The 18149-nt window shown below is 38.5% G+C and overlaps 2 protein-coding genes across 2 annotated transcripts; both read right to left on the bottom strand.

The window, feature by feature from the left end:
• Positions 1 to 904: 904 nt before the first annotated feature.
• LOC127661202 (extracellular calcium-sensing receptor-like) lies at positions 905 to 4399 on the bottom strand. The gene is made up of 6 exons (XM_052151809.1): positions 4224 to 4399; positions 3419 to 3704; positions 2443 to 3246; positions 2119 to 2346; positions 1886 to 2009; positions 905 to 1803 (listed from the first exon to the last, which is right to left on the bottom strand). Exons 1-6 carry the CDS (start codon positions 4268 to 4270, stop codon positions 905 to 907), a joined length of 2388 nt encoding a protein of 795 aa, XP_052007769.1. The 5' UTR covers positions 4271 to 4399.
• Positions 4400 to 8903: 4504 nt separating this feature from the next.
• On the bottom strand, positions 8904 to 12670 carry LOC127661542 (extracellular calcium-sensing receptor-like). Its single transcript, XM_052152296.1, has 6 exons — positions 12456 to 12670; positions 12023 to 12314; positions 10944 to 11735; positions 10432 to 10659; positions 9924 to 10047; positions 8904 to 9802 (listed from the first exon to the last, which is right to left on the bottom strand). Exons 1-6 carry the CDS (start codon positions 12668 to 12670, stop codon positions 8904 to 8906), a joined length of 2550 nt encoding a protein of 849 aa, XP_052008256.1.
• Between the last annotated feature and the right edge of the window lie 5479 nt (positions 12671 to 18149).

Raw genomic sequence — 18149 nt, 5'->3', positions numbered from 1 at the left:
CGGTTCTCGCCTCCTCCTTTCCATTAATACCTTTACAATTACTAAAAAAATTAGGCACTTACTGAGCACCTTATTATGGTCCTAAATATGGTCCTAATAAAATGCCTGATGTGGTCTACTGCTGTGGTAGCCAATCCACCTCATGGTTTGGCATGTTGTACATTCTGAGATGCTATTCTGCTTAGTTCAGTTGTACAGAGCATTTATCTGAGTTATCGTAGCCTTTCTGTCTGCTCAAACCAGTCTGGCCATTCACAATGACCTATTTCATCAACAAGGTGTTTCCGTCTGCAGAACTGCTGCTCATGGAATATTTTGTTTTTGGCACCATTCTGAGTAAACACTAGAGACTGTTGTGCATTAAAATCCCAGGAGATCAGCAGTTACAGAAATACTCAAACCAGCCTGTCTGGCACCAACAAACATGCCATGATCAAAATCACAAAGATCACACTTTTTCCCAATTCTGATGGTTGATGTGAACATTAACTGAATCTCCTGACCCGTATCTGCATGATTTTATTAACTGCACTGCTGCCACATGATTGGCTAATTAAGTAATTGCATGAATATGTAAGGGTACAGGTGTTCCTAATAAAGTGCTCAGTGAGTGTACATAAATTAACAAAATGATCATCCTCAACTGAATGCATTTCAGCTGCTGAACCTAATGGACCTAATGTGTTTGTACCACAATCTTGTCTTGTCATATGATTTTGGAATTTTTATTTATAACATATTTATAATTTTTATTCAATAAAATGACAAAATATTTTGGATTAATAATACAGATTTTAAACCACAATTATAGAGGCTAAATGAAAAATATATCTTCAAAATTGCAACTCTTTAAACATTTTTTGCTTCATTTAAATTTACGTGTTCATTCATGATTTATTTTAGTTTATGACTTGCCCATCATGTGCTTTTTTGTGTTTTGCTCTGGCCTCAATAAAATTATGTAACATTTAGGGGCAAATATGCAGAATAGGAAACCAAAACTCGATGCTAAAATTGCAAATATCTCTACAGCCACAGTTAATTTTCCAGGAGAACTAACATAAGCTGGAATAAATGTGATCCAAACAGCACAGAATATGAGCATGCTAAATGTGATGAATTTAGCTTCATTGAAATTATCTGGCAATTTACGTGCCAAAAAAGCCAAAATAAAACACAAAAGAGCAAGTAGGCCAATATAACCCAGCACAGCCCAGAAACCAAAAACTGATCCTAAATTACATTCTAGAATGATTTTCTCTTGGTAAAGGTTATTGTTCATGTATGGGAAAGGAGGGGATTTTGTTAACCAAAGCACACAAATTAAGACTTGTAATAAGGTGAAAGCAAGAACACCGAGTCTTTGCTGCAAGGGCCCAAACCATTTCATGACATTACTTCCTGGAAGTGTAGCCCTGAAGGCCATTAACACCACTATTGTTTTACCCAGCACACAGGAGATACAGAGGACAAAAGTAATCCCAAATGCTGTGTGACGCAACATGCAGGACCACTCAGTGGGCCGACCAATGAAAGTAAGTGAACATAAAAAACACAAAGTCAGTGAGAAGAGCAGCAGGAAGCTCAATTCTGAGTTGTTGGCTTTTACAAGGGGGGTGTCCCTATGAACAAAGAAAACTACAACAATACCCAATGTAAAAGACACACCCAACAAAGAAAACACTACTAGAATAATTCCCATCACATCTTCAAATGACAGGAATTCCACAAGTTTCGGGACACATGTATCTCGCCGTTCGTTGGGCCAAAATTCTTGAGGGCACTTGAGACAAGCCACCGTATCTGAGGAAGAACATTCAGAATAACAACTATTTTAAGATGTATGAGCTTGTGAGTATATGTGCATCTGTAAAATCAGCCATACCTGTCTCATTACTTATTTCTCCTTCTGCACATGGTATACAGTCATAACAGCAGATAGGTTTTCCTTTTTTCACAGCCTTCCAAGTGCCCGAGGGACAACTCTCACTGCATACAGACACAGGCACCTGTAAAACATGACAATTTGTACGAAAACAAAACTTGATAAACTAGAAAGTTTACATTAAAATGTATGACTCATGTCTATAGGCAAACTCTGTGAATCACAAGAATTACCTGTTTTGTATTTAGGGCCCATACTATGCTGATGTTGTTAAATGAAAGCTGAGATTCTGGCTGTAAAGAGGCGTCATAGAAACCCACTTTAACAAACTCTGTTGTCCCATCCTCCCCCTGCTGCCAGTTTAAGAGGTCATACCTCGCTGCCGGATCTCCACTTTTATCAAAGTACACCTTTTCACCAGTTCCAGTTAAGAATCTTACTTCCCTCAAGGCATTAAGTACCTGAACAAGCAGAACCTTTATTAAGTAAGATGAATTAATGATATTGTAAGGAAAATTTACACAATTGTTTGCAAATTAGTGCCCATGTTTTAGTACCTGCCGCGTATTAAGTTTTTCCAAGCATTTACTTGTACTTCCTTGGTTTGTGTCCAGTTCTGAACAGCTGATTGTGCTGTTCAGTGCATGAGCGACAGCATACACAGCCTTGTAAACATTATTGGCAATTTGTAATTCTGTGACATCTGTGTACTGGTTCTGCACATTGATTATACTTTCATTGCCTTTGCACATGTTTACCCCTACAGCATTTTCTGGGGAAAGTTTACATTGAAATATTGTTTCCCACAACTCTTTATATAGATCTATGCCAGAAGCTGGGTTAAGTTTGGTCAGAAATTCCCCAAGTCCTTTTATTTCAGCTTTTGGTATGGCAAAGCCCATGGACCCTTTAAGAATGTCTTGCCATTTACCAGTAGCAATGTTTGTATCAGAAATCCAGGACTCACTACCTATCCACTGTAGCCCAGTAATATTCTGTTGGGCTATTTCTCTCAGAAGAATCTCCATGTCTGAGTAGGATACAAAGGCCACAATCACTTTAGAGCTTGAACTCTTTATAATGTCCAAGATTCTCAAAATTTTCTCCCTGTGATCAGTCCTAAAGAATGCTTCTGAATATTCAACACAAACTCCAAATTCTGTGGCAGCTTTGATAAAAGTGTTCATGCCATTGTTTCCATAGTCATTATCACTGCAGAGAGCCCCCACCCAGGTCCAGCCAAAATTCTTGACCAGTTTTGCCAGTGCTCTGCTCTGGTAGTAGTCACTGGGAACAGTCCTGAAGAAGGATGAGTGTTTCTTTCTGTCACTAAGGCAGGCACACGTTGCAAAATGACTTATCTGCAGCGGGTTTTTTTCACCCAAAACAAAATAGAATTTTTGAGTTCAGTAGTAGGAAATCTTACATGTATGCAGCATTTTTCTAAAATATTATTACCAAACAAAACATGTCACACAACTTTTTGTTAGGGATTTAGACAATCAAGACAACATCAACAGGAAATAATTTTACCACAGGTATATGCAGAGGTCCAACAGTGGCAGAGATGGCAATAGTTGGTGTAGAGGATGTTTCTGCAATGATTGCTTGGACTGTGTTAGGTCTCTGACAGGGTGACTGAGAGGCATTTTCCCCATTAACTAATGACAGGGATGCTTTAAGAGCCATTTCTATGGATCCACATGAATCATAGATTCTGTAACCCAAGCTTACACCAGGAAGAATATCAGCTCTGTTGTTAATCTCTTCAATGGCAAACACCATTGTCTGTGCATTTTGAAATTCTCTAAGGCTCAAACTACAAAAAATAAATAACATTTGTTAAGTCTTAATTTAGTGTGACTCAGGCAACATTGTCAAATTGCAAGCATTACAGTGAGTAAAAAAGATATATAGCATATACTGATTTACACGGGTAATAATACATTTTAATACAATGACATTATGACATACTAAAAATTGTTACACTTTACTATAAGGTTCTATTCATAAACATTAGTAAATGCATTAGGTATAATGAATGAACATACATTTGTACAGCATTTATAAATCTTGGTAAATGCTTATGATTCAGAATATAATTGTTTGTTATTAATTCATGTTACTTCATAATGCATAAACTAAAGTTAATGTATACAACTTGTTTTTTTAAAAAATCTATTAGTATATGTTGAAATTAACATTTACAAAGATTATAAGTGTTGTAGATGTACAGTTTTGTATAAGTCATGTAGTGAGCAAATACAACCTTTTTATAAAGTGTTAGTCAATTCACTTAATCCTTTTTTAACGTCTGTTAATCTCCATATCATCTCACCTCTTGCATTTTGGTTTCTCTGGTCTTGATGTGAATGGTGGCATCATCTCCTCCCAGCTGTTGTGAAAGGAGAAGATGCCCCCAATTGTCACTTCTCCATCTTTTGTGAGCTGAGGGATGTCAGAAGCCCCTAATAACTTGCACGGATTGTCGGCTGCTTTCACCAGTGTGAACAGAAGCCATGTTTGTAAGAACTCCATTCTACCTCCTTAATAGGCAGCTTAAACTCTGATGCAGACTTATATGGCAGCTGTTGGGTCCCCATTGACTGAATCTCATTTCAATACCATGGTGTTTGCATTTGCATATTTCTGAGTTGAACCTTCCTTAGCCAATGACAAAGAATCACATAATGTACCATATATTTACATATATGTATTACCTTGCTCAGTTGGTAGAGCAGGTCAGACACTAATCGCAGAGTTGGTCGTTCGAATCCCGGCGCACATGACTCCACATGCCGACGTGTCCTTGGGCAAGACACTGAACCCCAAGTTGCTCCCAATGGCAGGCTAGCACCTTGCATGGCAGCTCTGCCGCCATTTGTGTATGAATGTGTGTGAATGGGTGAATGAGTCACAGTGTAAAGCATTTTGAATACCATTAAGGTTAAAAAGGCACTATATAAGTGCAGACCATTTACATATATATATATATATATATATATATATATATATATATATATATATATATATATATATACACATACACTCACCTAAAGGATTATTAGGAACACCTGTTCAATTTCTCATTAATGCAATTATCTAATCAACCAATCACATGGCAGTTGCTTCAATGCATTTAGGGGTGTGGTCCAGGTCAAGACAATCTCCTGAACTCCAAACTGAATGTCAGAATGGGAAAAAAAGGTGATTTAAGCAATTTTGAGCGTGGCATGGTTGTTGGTGCCAGACGGGCCGGTCTGAGTATTTCACAATCTGCTCAGTTACTGGGATTTTCACGCACAACCATTTCTAGGGTTTACAAAGAATGGTGTGAAAAGGAAAAACATCCAGTATGCGGCAGTCCTGTGGGCGAAAATGCCTTGTTGATGCTAGAGGTCAGAGGAGAATGGGCCGACTGATTCAAGCTGATAGAAGAGCAACTTTGACTGAAATAACCACTCCTTACAACCGAGGTATGCAGCAAAGCATTTGTGAAGCCACAACACGCACAACCTTGAGGCGGATGGGCTACAACAGCAGAAGACCCCACCGGGTACCACTCATCTCCACTACAAATAGGAAAAAGAGGCTACAATTTGCAAGAGCTCACCAAAATTGGACAGTTGAAGACTGGAAAAATGTTGCCTGGTCTGATGAGTCTCGATTTCTGTTGAGACATTCAGATGGTAGAGTCAGAATTTGGCATAAACAGAATGAGAACATGGATCCATCCTCTGATGGCTACTTCCAGCAGGATAATGCACCATGTCACAAAGCTCGAATTATTTCAAATTGGTTTCTTGAACATGACAATGAGTTCACTGTACTAAAATGGCCCCCACAGTCACCAGATCTCAACCCAATAGAGCATCTTCGGGATGTGGTGGAACGGGAGCTTCGTGCCCTGGATGTGCATCCCACAAATCTCCATCAACTGCAAGATGTTATCCTATGAATATGGGCCAACATTTCTAAAGAATGATTTCAGCACCTTGTTGAATCAATGCCACGTAGAATTAAGGCAGTTCTGAAGGCGAAAGGGGGTCAAACACAGTATTAGTATGGTGTTCCTAATAATCCTTTAGGTGAATGTATATATATATACACACACTGGCAGCCAAAAGTTTGGAATAATGTACAGATTTTACTCTTTCAGAAGGAAAGTGGTTCTTTAATTCACACACAAAGTTAAATTCTGATTACAAAGTATAGTCGGGACATTACTGATGTAAAAAACAGCACTATCACTATTTGAAAAAAGTTATTTTTGATAAAATCTAGAGAGGCCCCATTTCTAGCAGCCTTCAATCCAACACCTTATCCTTGAGTAATCATGCTAAATTGCTAATTTGGTACTAGAAAAATCACTTGACATTATATCAAACACAGATGAAAGCTATTTGGTTTGTTAAATTAAGCTTAAAATTGTATTTGTGTTTGTTTTTGAGTTGCCACAGAATGCAATAGACTAGCATGTCTTAAGTCAATAATAGGTCAAAAATGTCCAAAAAGAAACAGCTTTCTCTAGAAACCCGTCAGTCAATCATTGTTTTGAGGAATGAAGGCTATACAATGCTTGAAATTGCCAAAGAACTGAAGATTTCATACAAAGGTGTACACTACACTTGACAAAGACAAAGGACAACTGGCTCTAACAAGGACAGAAAAAGATGTGGAAGGCCAGATGTACAACTAAACAAGAAGATAAGTACATCAGCTCGAGTTTGAGAAATAGATGTCTGACATGTCCTCAGCTGACAGCTTCATTGAATTCTACCTGCTCAACACCAGTTTCATGTACAACAGTAAAGAGAAGACTCAGTGGTTCAGGCCTTATGGGAAGAATTGCAAAGAAAAAGACACTTTTGAAACAGAGAAAAAAAGAAAAGGTTAGACTGGGCAAAGAAACACAGACATGGGAAAACAGATAATTGGAAAAGGGTGTTATGGATCTTTATCCCATTGAGCTTTTGTGGTATCAGCTAGACTGTAAGGTGCATGAGAAGACAGAAGACAGTCACATCTATGGCAAGTGCTACAGGAAGTGTGGGGTGAAATGTCACCTGAGTATCTGGACAAACTGACATCTAGAATGCCAAGGATCTGCAAAGCTGTAATTGCTGCATGTGGAGGATTTTTTGATGAGAACTCTTTGAAGTAGTTTAAGCTTTTCTGAAAAAAAAAATAAATAATAATAAAAAATAAAAAATGTTAATAGTCATCCCGTTATTAATGACCTGACTATACATTGTGATCAGTTGAATGATATTTTGGTGAATAAAAGTACAAATTTCTTTCCATAAGAGTAAAATCTGTACATTATTCCAAACTTTTGGCCGCCAGTGTATATATACACTATATATATATATAGATAAATAAATATATATACATATATATAAAAATATATGTTTTTCATCCTTTCATTCTCAATCACCTTTTTGCCTATGTATTTTTAATCGCTTTCCACTCTTACTTAATGTACACACAGATAGAGAAAAACGAAAAGTTAATCCAGTCAGAATTTATTCCTTTGTGTTTACAAGCGAAGCCTGACAACTATTTCACAAATCAAATGCCCAAAGCCAAGCTCATTAGCAGAAGCAGTGCGTGAGTTTGAGCTCCACCCTGTCAGGACTTTAGAATTTCCACATAATCCCTCAACAGTACAAATGAATGGGCAACTAAAGTCATGATATTAAAGCTTGTTTAACAAATACCTGCAGAAACAGGTTTATAAAACATTATAATCTCTTTTGATAATCGTACACCTGAAGCACATATGCTAGCGCTGCAGCATTGTTTATCAGTTGGGTTGCTAGGAGACATCTCTAATGATAGTCTTACTAACGGGAGCATTGCAGTTCTGAATATTGGGGAATGGAATGCATTTATGGTTGTAGATATCAAGTAGGAATATCCCACATCCAACTTGAATGGAACGCAGCATAACCGTGTACCCTGATGAAATGTCATTGTTACTGTTGTAACCTTCATTCCCCGATGGAAGGAACAAGATGTTGTGTCGATTGTAGTGACACAGGACTAGGTGGAGAGATTACATCTCCACACTGGCCTGGGAATGCCTCGGGATCCCCCAGTCAGAGCTGGTTAATGTGGCTCGGGATAGGAAAGTTTGGGGCCCCCTGCTGGAGCTGCTGCCCCCGCGACCCGACTTCGGATAAGCGGTTGAAGATGGATGGATGGTTGGTGAGAGTACTAATGTTCCAACACCATTTTTAGGGTTTACATCATAATAGATATTTATACTACATAAAAATAATTATATGTAGTATCTTTATCTATATTTCTATATCTATATTCTTCAGAGTAAATTTTTGAGATTACAGAAATACTTAAACAAGCCCATTTGGCACCAACAATCATCCATGCGATTATTTAATCAGCCAATCATGTGGCAGCTGTGCAGTGCATAAAATCATGATGCGGACAGGAGCTTCAGTAAATATTCACATCAATCATCAGAATGGGGAAAAAATATGTGATCTCAGTTATTTGTACATGGCATGATTGTTGGTGCCAGATGGACTGTATATATATATACAGAATATATGATGCCTATTTTTTTGCAGATCCAAAGTAATTAATCACATGCCATTTACGGCCCAGGTGATTCACCTAAAAAGTGTTTTTTGGAACTGAGTGCCCAAGAGCAAAGATGACATCATGCAGATTGTGTACTTCCGGGACAGGGCTATGTGCACCAGTCAAGCAACAGCCATTGAGATGAAAAGGAATCCTAGCAAATAGCTCACCCCAGGTGTTATAGACCCTTTCAGGACAACATTACGAAAAAAACGTCACTATGAAAGCTTGATAAAAATAAAAATGCTCTCTAAGGAAGGACTCGAATTAAATTTTTTTTAATTGATGTGTTTCCGGTAAATTTTTCATTGACAACATCAATATAATTTTACATCTCATGTTATATTTGCATTTGATCTATATTTTACCAAATTTACATATGTTTAAAAAATAGAAATATACAGATCATAGCTCATGTCTTGCTCATCATATACTTCTTGGAATTCTTCTCTGGCTTGAATAAAATCATATAGCATTTTGGAAGAAAGATGCAGAATAGCAATCCAAAACTAGAGGCTAAAATAGCAAATATCTCCACAGCCACAGTAAACTTTCCAGGAGAGCTGACATAAGCAGGAATAAAGGCAATCCAAACCACACAAAATATGAGCATACTGAATGTGATGAATTTAGCTTCATTGAATTTATCAGGCAGCTTCCGTGCCAGAAAAGCCAGAATGAAGCACAAGAGTGCAAGAAATCCTATATAGCCTAGAACAGCCCAGAAACCTATTGGTGAACCTACATCACACTCTAATATGATCTTTTCTTTGAAGTAATTTAGATTTTTGAAAGGAAAAGGTGGAGATATTGTTAACCAAACCACACAAATAAGCACTTGTATGAGAGTAAAACCAAGAACAGTGAGTCTCTGTTGAGGAGGCCCAAACCATTTCATGACATTACTGCCTGGAATTGTACTCCTGAAAGCCATTAACACCACTATTGTTTTCCCCAGAACACAGGAGATACAGAGGACAAAGGTGATACCAAATGCTGTGTGACGCAACATACAGGACCATTCAGAAGGCTGACCAATAAAAGTAAGTGAACAGAGAAAACACAACATCAGTGAAAACAGTAGCAAAAAGCTCAGCTCTGAGTTATTGGCTTTAACTATTGGGGTATTTTTATATCTAAAGAATATGAATGCAGTTAACATTGTTATAAATGCACCAATAATTGAAATGGTCATGAGCAATGTTCCCATGATCTCCTTATAAGATAAAAATTCAGTTTCCTTCTCAACACATCCATCCTTTTGCTGATTTGACCAGAAGTCTTGACTGCACTGCAGACATGTTATAGAATCTGTTTATAAAAATAAAAATGAAATAATTATAATCATAAAAAATTTACCACAATTAAAGATTAGACCGATTCAATAGGTTTATGAAATGTATTTATTTATTTTTGACTTTTTTACTTTTACCTGTCATGTTAGTGATCTCTCCTGCTGTACATGGTATACAGTCATAACAACATATTGGCTTTCCTTTCTTCACAGCCTTCCTAGTGCCAGGAGGACAGCTCTCACTGCAAACAGACACGGGTACCTGTGGGCCAAAGATTTAAAAGTTAGTTTACCAAAAAATCATGTCATCATTTACTAACCCTCATGTGTTTTCAAACTGTTGACTTTTCTTCTTTGGAACACAAAAGGAGATTGAGTCTGAATGTTAGGGACCGACATACTCAGTCACCATTGAGTACCTAATATTCTGCCTTGTGATCCACAGAAGAAACAAAGTAGGCGGGTTTGATACAACATGAGGTTGAATAAATGTTGACACTTTTCATTTTAGGGTGAACTATCACTTTAACTTTGTTTATATACTGTTGCATGTGTCATTGTAATCATACAAAAAATAAGATATGAGTCATCGATACAATGCACTCAATTTGTTTTAATAACACATGTTTTTCTCTTTTTTTCTCACCTTTGTTTTATTATTTGCCCATACAATTGAAGCCTTATTCACTGCTAAACGATCTTTTACAGGAAGAGAGGCATCATAAAGGCCAAGAGTGACAAATTCATCATGTTGTTTTTTACTTGGTTGCCAATTTATTATCTCATATTTTGCCACTGCTTCACCATTCTCATCGAAATAAACCTCCTCGCCATCTTTGGTATTGAAATGAACCCTTCTCAAGTGCTTCAGAAACTGGAAGAATTTACAGAAGTTTTTATATAATAACAAGTCACATATAATCCACTGATGATCCTAAACCTAACCCTAACCCCTAACCCTGTATTAACAAATTACTGATAATCTTAACCCCACTGATAAATGAGTTAATTCTTAGTATACACATCTAAACAGTCTACCAATTAATCCTCTTTTATTTAAGTACAACACTTACTACTTGTTTTATCAAATGCGAAGACTTTAACATCTGATACTTTACAAATAAAGGTGCAATATTAAAATAGTGTTTTAAAACCCACTGTTGAAGGATCAGGCTGTTTAATTGTGGCACATTTTTCCTTGCAGCCCAGAAGATCATGAAGTGTATGAGCAACAGCATACACTCCTTTGTACACGTTACTGAAGATGGGCATAAGTGACATGTCTGTGAATGTGTTTTGCATCTGAGACAGCTCCTCGTTGCCTGTACATGTGGTTGTGGATGTCGAATCATTCTCTGTGGAGTATTGACACTGAAACAGTTCTTTCCAGAGCTCAGTAAATATGGCAGTGCCTGAATACTTTAGTGGCTTAATGTTTAGAATAAACTCATTTAGGCCTGTCACATGTGTTTTGGGTATAGCCAGCCCAATGGCCCCTTGTAGAATGTGGTGCTTATCCATACTGGCAATTACTGAATCAGAGATCCAACCTTCTGTACCTACCCACTGGTATCCTGTGATGTTGTGTTCAACAAATTTATGCAGCAGAACCTCCAAGTCCCAGTGCACAAGAAATCCCACAATCACTCGAGAAGTAGAGCTTTTTATCTGCTCAATTATTCTCATTACTTTCTCTTCAGGGTAGGTTCTGAAAAATGGAAGAGAATATTCCAAACAGATACCCATCTGCTCTGCCACCTTAGTGAAAGTGGCCATCCCATTGTTACCATAATCATCATCAGTTCTGATTGCTCCCACCCAGGTCCAGCCAAAGTGTCTGACCAGTTCTGCCAGTGCTCTGCTCTGGTAGTGGTCACTTGCAATAGTTCGAAGAAATGAAGGATACTTGGTTTTGTCACTGAGACACTCACAAGTAGCATAGTGACTGATCTAAGAGACAATTAAACAATGTTATACCTTTTTATGCATAATCATGAGTAGCTTGCATATTTTTAATAGCATATCTTAGTACAAGTATTTCCATATTCATAATTAATTTTTTATGCTCATTTTTCTATGACATTTATGTAACAACAACCAGAACAACTTTAAATAGTAAAATGTGCATGTTCGATTCATTTATGCTAATAAAATAACTTACATTATGACTGTACATCCACATAGGAACATGGAAGATGTTTTTGTGATCATTGTGTGTCAAAAAAAGCAATTCATACCATTGGAAGGTTGAATGGTCCAATAGTTTTTGCCATCGCCATGCATGCCGATGAGGTTGTGTCTCCAAGAATAGCTTGCACATAGGCTTGTTTTGTACAGGGCCCTTCGGTGGTTGTGTTCTCATATCCGTTAGCAAGAGCCATAGTCACTCTAACAGCCATTGCCATCGAGCCACATGTGTCATAGATCCTATAGCCCAATCGGACCCCTGGCAGCAAAGTGGAACTATTATTGATTTCTTCTATCGCAAAGAGCATGGACTGTGCGTATTGGAAGTCTCTGAAATTAAGGCTTGATTAAACAAAATTGAAACTGTTAGTCATGTACTCATTTCTCAATTTGATGTCACTTTGTTAAGAAAATAGTACCGTAAATGTAAATTATGCACTTATAGAATCTGAGGCACTATGTACTATTTCAGGTGTTGCTTACCTGATACACTTCAGAGGAGGTGGCGTAACTGAATATGTCATTGGTTTGACTTCCCAGCTGCTATGGAAGGAGAAAACTCCTCCAAGTATGATGTCTCCATCTTTCCATAATGGAGGGTATGCAGGCTCTGCTCGCAGTGTACAAGCCGTTTCATTCGCTCTGGTAATAGTAATGATGGTCATTAATACATGCATGAGTGCAAAGAATGGCTCCATCCACCCATTAAAATATATGTTCATGTGTATAAAAGATGTGCCAGGTACAGTATGACATTGCAATAGGGTAGACAGGAAGGAATTTGTGATATTTATAGAGATGAACGGTACTAATCCTCAGTGGGCAAATGACACGGTGCTTCAGCTTGATGTAAATCAGGGAAAGAAGGGCGTAAAATATCAAGAATGTTTGTTTTGATCAAAGTTTGATTTCAAAGTTTTGATTGAGTCAGTTTTACGTGATTTATGTGATGTGCATTTTAATATTTGTAAAGATTTCTTTCGATATATTATTTTTCCTCTCTTTGCATATTAAGGTTGTTTTCATTGTTTATGTTGGCCATTTTGCACCAATCTTCGCAAACTTTTTTCAGGATTCCTACACCTTTTGACAAATTAATTTCCATAACGTTTTCAGTCATTTGTGATGACTTATAATGATATTTAGAAATTATTTTTTTGGGATTACACACAGAGCAATTTAATGCTAATTAAGTATTTTATGTGCTATGTACTTAACCATTTGATACACTTATCTTATTATGCACATATATGTTGTTGTGTTGTAATTACATTTAGCGTACTAGCATTCAATTACCTTTGTAGTTACACAGTTAATGTTACCCCTAACCCAACGCTTACCCCAAAACCTAATACTAACCCTACCAATACTCTTAAACCTACCCGTGCCTCAAACTCAATAGCAATAAATGTGGGAATTTTGCAGAACAACATGTAATTACACAGTAAAAATATAATATTTTGTATGTATTAAATGCTAGTACATAGTAGTTAAGGCCAATATAAAGTGTGACCACTAAGCATAACTACAATTTTTTTTTTTTAATTCACTAAATAGTTTTTTCCTTAGAAAGATTTTTTTGTTTATTCACTATTTTAAAATTGCCTGATATTTTCATATTTTCAGGGTTTTAATGACCATGGGAACCCTGTCTAGGACAACTTTTTGAACTTATGATTGTGTGTTTTGTGTGTGTGTGTGTGTTTTTTGCAATATACTAACTTATTCTCAGCATTAGTAATGTAATTTGGATGTGTGTGGATCTAATGACTTCTAATGAATCTAGTGTGGAAAGAGAAGTGGATTGTAACAATAAGTTGCAATAAGCAAGCTGAATTCCCTGGGCTTCCATTCACCTCTGCTGGATTCTGATGGTGCATTACAGTGGCTCCTCCCCTCTGCACTGGTGCACTGCAGAGATCGCCCATGTGCACTTTGGCAGAACAAACAAAAAGAGTATAATTCCTAAAACAGTTAAGTCGCCAAGGGCGTCCCCCTGCGACGGCTGCACCGGCTCCGCTGCAGCCCCCTCGCCCCGCCCCAGGCATCGAGCCCCCCGCAGGAAGCAGAGGCCACCTGTCTCATGGCCGGCCACCAAGAAGAAGGCTTCAAAGTGCCCCGGAGATGGGCAACCCAGGGATCAGGAGACCCGCTGTTCCAGAGCTGGTGAACAGACCACCGGTGGAGGGCCGGGATGGGAAAATTTTGTTCCATTTTCTTTTAATTTTACCACACGCACAAGTAGCTGTGGTACCCAAAAGTTTAACAAAAGAGAGGTTTCCTTATTCCCTGGGTCACAGATCTGGTGTGCGAGGCCCCACCCACCAGTACGTCCACGAGATTGTCCCCTTGGTCCTCCTCGCCCAGAGCTTGGATGCGTGGCTTGCGCTTTTCAACCCGTCGTGGTGGCTGGCCAGGACCGTCCGACTCAGCTACGTGATTCAACTCTCCAGGTTCCCACCTCACTTCGGTGAAGAGCAAGAACACCACTACCTTGCGCACGGAAATCGCCAACCCCTTACAGAATGGTGCAATAGAACCTGTCCGTCCAGCCGAGATGATGAAGGGGTTTTACAGCCCCTACTTCATTGTACCAAAGGAAGGCGGTGGGTTGCAGACAATCTTGGACCTGTGAGTACTGAACCGGGCTCTACACAGACTCCCATTCAAGATATTGATGCAAAAACACATTCAAGCAAGCACCCGGCATCAAGATTGTTTCGCGGCGGTAGACCTGAAGGATGTGTACTTCCATGTATCGATTCTGCCTCGGCACAGACCCTTCCCGCGGTTTGTGTTCGAAGGTCGGGCGTACCAGTACAAAGTCCTCTCCTTTGGCCTGCCCCTGTCCCGTCGTGTTTTCATGAAGGTCGCAGAGGCAGCTCTTGCCCTGCTAAGGGAAGTAGGCATTCACACCATCAACTATCTTGAAGACTGGCTAATCTTAGCTCATTTTCGGGATATGTTGTGTGCACACAGGGACCTGGGGCTCTCACACTTCAGCCGGCTAGGGCTTCGGGTCAACTGGTAAAAGAGCAAGCTCCTCCCGGTTCAAAGCATCTCTTTCCTCGGTCTGGAGTTGGACTCAGTCTCGATGACGGCGCACCTCACGAACGAGCATGCCCAGTTGGTGCTGACCTGTTTGAAGGCATTCAGACAGAAGACAGCATTTCCACTGAAACTATTTCAGAGGTTCCTGGGGCATATGGCATCCTCAGCGGTGGCCATACCGCTTGGATTGATGCATATGAGATCGCTTAAGCACTGCTTAAATCATACTGGTTAATGTCTTGGTTATACAATATGGATAAAACATTACACACATTTTAAAGAGGTACATCAGGATATATAATCATTCATTTTTCAGTTATACAAGTTACCACAGTTCAAAGCAATTTTCAGAATTACCTAGCAAGACTAGGAATTGTATAAATCGTGGATTTAAATGCATTCGGTACATTTTAGAAGGTTAAATCGGTAAAGTACTGTGACTTGTGATAACTACAGCCCGTGCTGGGACAGGTGCTCTGCATGCACTGGTTCCCTATAGACAACCCCTTACGATGTATTTTCTGCTGAAAAACGTTTCCCGGTTGGCAAACTGCGTCTTCCTTGGGCAGAGCCCCAGTCTCCATGCTCGTAGAGCTTCCTCCCCAGCATTGGGTAGGACCTACCACGGGACTTCTCCACATGACATACTTCCAATTAGACTCAGCAAGACCATGTGACGTATTTCCACTTAATCCCCCCACTCTTTGGGCAGGGTGTGGTCTCCATGGTGTCTTCCCTTTGGGAGTAACACCCCCTTGACAAGGACACTGGCGTCCGGTCAGTTACCGAATTCTCTTTTTTTCTGGGGAGAAAAGAAAAAATAGGGAAGAGAGGCATGACTAGGACAAGCCTGTCCCCATTATTTAAGTACTCGACTCATCCCCAAAGGGGTGTTGGACACTCACACTGTGTCAGGGGAGGTTACGGGCCGGCCCGGTGCGTGTTTTTAAGTATGTGTCTTTGTATTTAACTGTATTTCTTGTCACGTCTTACAGATCACCCACCACTGTTGAAAAATTACTCAGGCATGAAATACCCGTATTTACACAAGGAGCTTGCGAATAAGGAGCTGGATTCAGCCTTGTTGCATTTGGTGGGTGGTGGGTGAAAATTTCACACCCTGGGCTGTTATATTTGTAATATAGCTGGCAACTTCCCAGATCCATGGCTTTGCCATTTACCGATATCGTCGATCATCGTCTGTCAATGAGTGTCGAAATCAACATCGGGAGATTTTTAAGACATTGTCGATATCCAATAACATTGCCCTATCACCCAGGCCTACATCACGCTGTACACTAGTGGCATGAACTCAAGAGGTTGCTGATGCTGCATATTCATATTTTCAACAGACCCTTTGTCTGACCGTGTTTGAATTTGTCGGACATTTGGATATTTTAACGGTCAAATAATCAGTAATTACCGGCTAACGGATACCCTGCTCTATATATGGCCTATATTCAACTGACATGCGTGAAGGAGGTAGAGCACAAACTGCTTTCTGTCAATTAAAACGAGATTTTAAAAAGTTTCAGTTATCGGTTATAACCCCATAGTGTCAGTTATGGTGCAGTGTCTCATTCCCTTCTTTCAGGGAACCAGGGTTATAATCATGACCTTATCGTTTTTGCACAGCCTGTTCATTCACAAAAAGGTTTTGGAAAATATTTGTATTACTGTATTGTTGCATTGGTGCATACAATTTATATATATTATATTATAAATTAAATAACATTCTTCTTTGTGGTCGTTTAGAAAATGTGTATTTATTTTTATTTCATTAAACATTTTGAATCTACTTGGCTATAATGGCTGTTAGGATGAATACAGATATTCACATATGATTTAAAATCACTTTTATGTAATTTCTGAGAAAATAAACAATTATCAAGTCAAGATATGTTTTGAAAATTGTCAACATCCTGACAAACATAGATATATCATCTTTTGGGTCCATATCGCCCCACCCCTGTGGCCTCCGGTGTGGACAGTTGCTTGGGGCACAGGAATCCTAACCCCACCCATGCATAGTATTATATTTTTTGTGCATGTTTTCACAAGTTTTTTTTTACATGCAAACCTTTATTAAAATAAGGCCTATATATGTGTTATTCTATATATATGATGGTTGTGACCACCCACAGTCAATCATTCATGTGCCATTGGTTCATTGGGAGTGAAAAATAAAATATCTTAAGCAGATTACACAAGAGCATGATATGGTAGTTATGTGTTGTGAGCGTACCATTGTGGCCACATTGGCTGTTGAAAACATATTGACATTAGGTATATAATGTATAAGTCAGGAGAATAATATATATATATATATATATATATATATATATATATATATATATATATATATATATATGTGTTGTTCTTTAAGACTTTCTAAGCTTTGTGGACCTTCAAAATTAAATTGCAATTCATTTACATTACATGTGTACAGTAAGTGTATTAGATAAAAACATTTACTAAAATAGAGTTGTAACATCCTCCATTTTATTCAGACTGATCACCAAGTGAAATCATTTGGAAACAGTAGGTTGACTTTTATTTAGCTAAAATCTGTCTGTGCTTAGCAAAATGCATAACACTGCCCCCTAGTGGCAAAAACGGCAAGTGTTGTTGAGGATATGGGCACATGTGAGATCCATTATTCGAGTAAAATGTCCACGGAGGGGCGCTAAAAGCAATTTTTGTTGCTTTCAGCTGTACAGGATGTAATACTTTGAAGAGGAAACCTAAACCCAACCATTAGTGGAGTAAAAATGGAATGTTAGAGAAAAATGCCACCCTCGAATAGCAATTGTCACTGATTATGCAAACATCTCCCAAGCAGCTGAAGCAACACACTTGAGCAGATGCAAACATGCCTGATAGGAGATGGCCCTTGTCTGTCAGTCGGCATTACGCAAACAACATGCAAACTTATCGTGTGATCATATTGCTTTTATTAGGTCATAAACCAATAGAACCTGTAAAGATGTTCAATAAGAAAATGTTTATAATAATCAGAAAAATTTAAAATATAGCTTGCTAAAAGTAACAATTCCGTCTTTAGTTATATTAATTTAATCTACATAATTGTCTCTCAAGAATAGATTATCTTTTAATTTATTACAA

This window comes from Xyrauchen texanus, chromosome 21 (assembly GCF_025860055.1).
Source record: "Xyrauchen texanus isolate HMW12.3.18 chromosome 21, RBS_HiC_50CHRs, whole genome shotgun sequence".
Classification (NCBI taxonomy): domain Eukaryota; kingdom Metazoa; phylum Chordata; class Actinopteri; order Cypriniformes; family Catostomidae; genus Xyrauchen; species Xyrauchen texanus.
This window is presented reverse-complemented; position numbering and strand designations above follow the sequence as displayed.

Coding starts and splice junctions, on each gene's coding strand:
- LOC127661202 (XM_052151809.1), bottom strand. CDS start 4,270: ATGATGCCACCATTCACATCAAGACCAGAGAAACCAAAATGCAAGAG. Junction 3,705..4,223: donor GAGAAACCAAAATGCAAGAG/GTGAGATGATAT, acceptor TATTTTTTGTAG/TTTGAGCCTTAGAGAATTTC. Junction 3,247..3,418: donor GACCTCTGCATATACCTGTG/GTAAAATTATTT, acceptor AACCCGCTGCAG/ATAAGTCATTTTGCAACGTG.
- LOC127661542 (XM_052152296.1), bottom strand. CDS start 12,670: ATGGAGCCATTCTTTGCACTCATGCATGTATTAATGACCATCATTACT. Junction 11,736..12,022: donor GACCATTCAACCTTCCAATG/GTATGAATTGCT, acceptor ATTGTCTCTTAG/ATCAGTCACTATGCTACTTG. Junction 10,660..10,943: donor AACAGCCTGATCCTTCAACA/GTGGGTTTTAAA, acceptor AAATTCTTCCAG/TTTCTGAAGCACTTGAGAAG.